General features: G+C 41.1%; 1 protein-coding gene across 1 annotated transcript; it reads right to left on the minus strand.

Annotated features, from left to right (window-relative positions):
* Positions 1-1,414: 1,414 nt before the first annotated feature.
* Positions 1,415-1,867, minus strand: LOC138878533 (uncharacterized mitochondrial protein AtMg00810-like). Its single transcript, XM_070158220.1, has 2 exons — positions 1,673-1,867; positions 1,415-1,627 (listed from the first exon to the last, which is right to left on the minus strand). The coding sequence occupies exons 1-2, from the start codon at positions 1,865-1,867 to the stop codon at positions 1,415-1,417; spliced, it is 408 nt and encodes a 135-aa protein (XP_070014321.1).
* Between the last annotated feature and the right edge of the window lie 1,704 nt (positions 1,868-3,571).

Raw genomic sequence — 3,571 nt, forward strand, 5'->3', positions numbered from 1 at the left:
ACTTAGCTTGCAACCTAGTAGTAGATCACTTGGTGGAAGACTCGGGAGTGGACACCGCCCTTCGCTTAACTATGAACGCATCAAGAGCCAGGTTGTCTAAATCCTCCTAATCGCTGGACCTCATCTCAGGAGCTTGAATGTCCAGAGGCGCAACAGCAAATGCAGGAGCAGAACTGTCCTGGGAATGAGAACCCTGACATGGGTCTTTCGGAGAGGGATCAGGTTCCTCATGTGAGGGCCCAGTAATATCTACTAGTGCAGCATCCTCAACAGTCACTATGGTTCCTTCTTCCCCCATACCCTGTACCTCGTTTCTCTGAGCAATTATCTTATGAAGGACACCGTTAGCAGATACCACAAAGATGGTTAGAAAATTTTATTCCTCAATCGGCACCACTGCCACCACGGAATCTTCAGCAACAATGGTGGAACCCTATACGGCCTCATGGCTTTGACCTTGTTCTCCCCTTGTTCTTTGATTAGTGGGAACCTCAGAAGATAGAGAGGACGAATCAGCAATTTTAGGGGTTTCTGAAATGGAGAGAGACGGGGAATCCGAGTGAGGTGTGATTTCAGCAGGGGAGTAGGAGTGGTTATAAAAGACTTAGAAGGGATAAAGGACTCCATAGGTTTTTTTAGTACTAGGGATGACTGATGCAGGGATGTCGGAGTTTGTATCAGCCATTGAAACGATAGAGTAAAGGTACTTTAGGAAGTTCTAATGGAAGACTTATGCTTTGTGGATAAAAAAGGAGAGTTTTATTAAGGATGGATAATTATGAAGAGAGAGATAGGGACCGGTTCTGAAATGGCAGTTGTGCGTGGAGAAGTGCAACGTTTCAGAGGGAGATGGAATGATTTGAAGTGAAGAGACGTGACAGCAGGATCTGAAAAGGTGGATGACATGGCAATTGTGTTTTGTACCTTTTTAAGACGTGTAGAAAAGAATGCACAGAACTACTAACCTTTGGTACAAGAACCAGGTTCTTGACCTGTTATTTGAAAGTATCAATCCTCTTTTATCGTCCATGCACTGCATCTATAGCTTCTATGCTCATCATGTGTGTTTACCTACAATGGTATTGAAGTGAGTTAGACTTGGCCAGAAAACACTTTAGCTAGTTTTTCCTGAAGGTGATTTTCATAGCCAAATAATGAGGAATCATGTTCTCAATTGGGCTTTAAAAGCCCCAGCTTCACTCTGTTTCTTTCAAAATGTTCCCTACTTAATACTTTGGTGAAGATATCTGCGATTTGGTCTTTTGTGCTACAGAACTTCATGCATATCAACCCTTTCTCCACATTGTCCCTCAGAAAGTGATCCCTCACATCAATATGTTTGGTCCTTTTATGTTGAACTGGATTCTTGGCCATGTTGAGTGCACTGGTGTTATCATATAGAAGGGGCACACTCTCAGTGAGTACCCCCAAAATCCTCCAGTTGCTGCTTAATCCATAGAAGTTGAGCACAACACGATGCTGCAACTACATATTCTGCTTCATCTGTTGAAAGAGCCACTGAGTTTTGCTTCCTTGTGCCCCAAGATATGAGACATGAACCTAGGAAGTGATCCATTCCAGAAGTGTTTTTCCTGTCAACAAGATAACATGCATAGTCTGCATCAGCCTATCCAATGAGATTAAAACTATCACCTGAGGGATAATAAAGGACCAGATCTTGTGTTCCTTTAAAATATCTCAGAATTCTTTTGGCAGTCTTCAAATGAGATTCCTTGGGATTTGATTGAGACCTTGCACATAGCCCCAAACTGAAGACAACATTAGGTCTACTAGCAGTTAGATAGAGAAGAGACCAAATAATGCCTCTATACATGGTTTGATTCACAGAGGATCCAGTTTCATCCATGTCCAGTCAAGTGGTCCTAGCAATGGGAGTGTCTCTCACCTTTAATGCTTCCATGTCAAACCTCTTCAAGAGCTCTTTGATGTATTTTTGCTGACAAATGAATGTACCCTTTGAGGATTATTTTACTTGAAGACCCAAGAAGAAGTTCAGTTCCCCCATCATGCTCATTTCAAACTCACTTCCCATAAATTTTGCAAATTCTTCACACAGAGAATCAGTTGTTTTCCCAAAAATAATATCATCAACATAGACCTAAACAATGAGCAGGTTCTTTCCTCGTTTCTTTAGGAACAAGGTGTTGTCAATTTTCCCTCTTTTAAAGCCATTTTCTAAGAGGAACTTTGACAGCCTTTCACACCAAGCTCGAGGAGCCTTCTTCAACCCATACAATGCTTTGTCCAGTTTAAACACATATTCAGGGTGTTCATGACATTCAAACCCTAGATGTTGCTTCACATAGACTTCTTCCTTAATAAGTCCATTCAAAAATGCACTTTTGACATCCATTTGGAACAAGGTGAATTCTATATGAGATGCAAAAGCGATTAGAATTCAAATAGCTTCCATGTGAGTGACCAGAGCAAACGTTTCATCATAATCAAACCCTTCCTCTTGATTGTAGCCTTGAACCACTAGCCTAGCCTTATTCTTTGTGGTATTTCCATATTCATCAAGCTTGTTCCTAAATACCCACTTGGTTCCTATAATGGTTCGATCTGAGGGTCTAGGTACCAGGTGACAGATATTGTTCCTTTCAAATTGATGTAACTCATTTTGCATGGCTGTAATCCAATTTGCATCTTTCAGGGCTTTCTTGATATTCTTGGGTTCTATTTGGGAGAGAAAGGCTGAGAAGACAAGTGAATTTCTGGCTTTTGACCTGGTTTGTACTCCGGAATCTAGAGGGGTAATTATTTTGTCAACATGTGTTCTTCTTTCAGGAGCTAGTAGAGTACCCTAAACTGCGTCAACCACTCTTTCTTCAGCTTCAGTGGTTGTAATTGAAGTACCTGGTTCTATTGAGGACGAGGCAGTATTGTCTTCACTCGCCTCTTTTACTTGGCTCATCATATCTACCTTTCCATTTGTCATGTCAATCACTTCATCAGGGGCTAGTAAGAGTTCTCCATCTTGATCCTCTTCAGCACTCTACTCACAGGATGGATAAGACTCATTAAAAATAACATGAACACTTTCCTCAACGCATTGATTCCGCTTATTGTATATCTTGTACGCTTTGCTTTGAGAAGAGTAGCCCAGAAATATCCCTTCATCACTTTTGGCATCAAATTTACCAAGCTAATCCTTTCCATTATTGAGAACATAGCATTTGCATCCAAATGTTCTTAGGTTAGTTAGCTTGGGTTTCCTTCCATTCAGCAGCTCATATGGGGTTTTGTTTAGGAGTGATCTAATCATGCACCTGTTCACCAAGTAGCAGGCAGTGTTGACCGCTTCAGCCCAGAAGTTCTTTGCAATTCCACATTAGCATTTTTCTTGCCATTTCTTCAAGACTTCTGTTCTTCCTTTCCACTACTCCATTTTGCTAGGGGGTTCTTGGAGCTGAGAAGTTGTGAGTGATGCCATCTTCATTGTAGAACTCATCAAATTTGGCATTGTCAAATTCTGTTCCATGATCTGATCTAATGTATGTGAATCTAAATTCTATCTTCACCTGGATATTCTTCACAAAGGACACAAACA

This window comes from Nicotiana sylvestris, chromosome 9 (genome assembly GCF_000393655.2).
Source record: "Nicotiana sylvestris chromosome 9, ASM39365v2, whole genome shotgun sequence".
Taxonomy (NCBI): domain Eukaryota; kingdom Viridiplantae; phylum Streptophyta; class Magnoliopsida; order Solanales; family Solanaceae; genus Nicotiana; species Nicotiana sylvestris.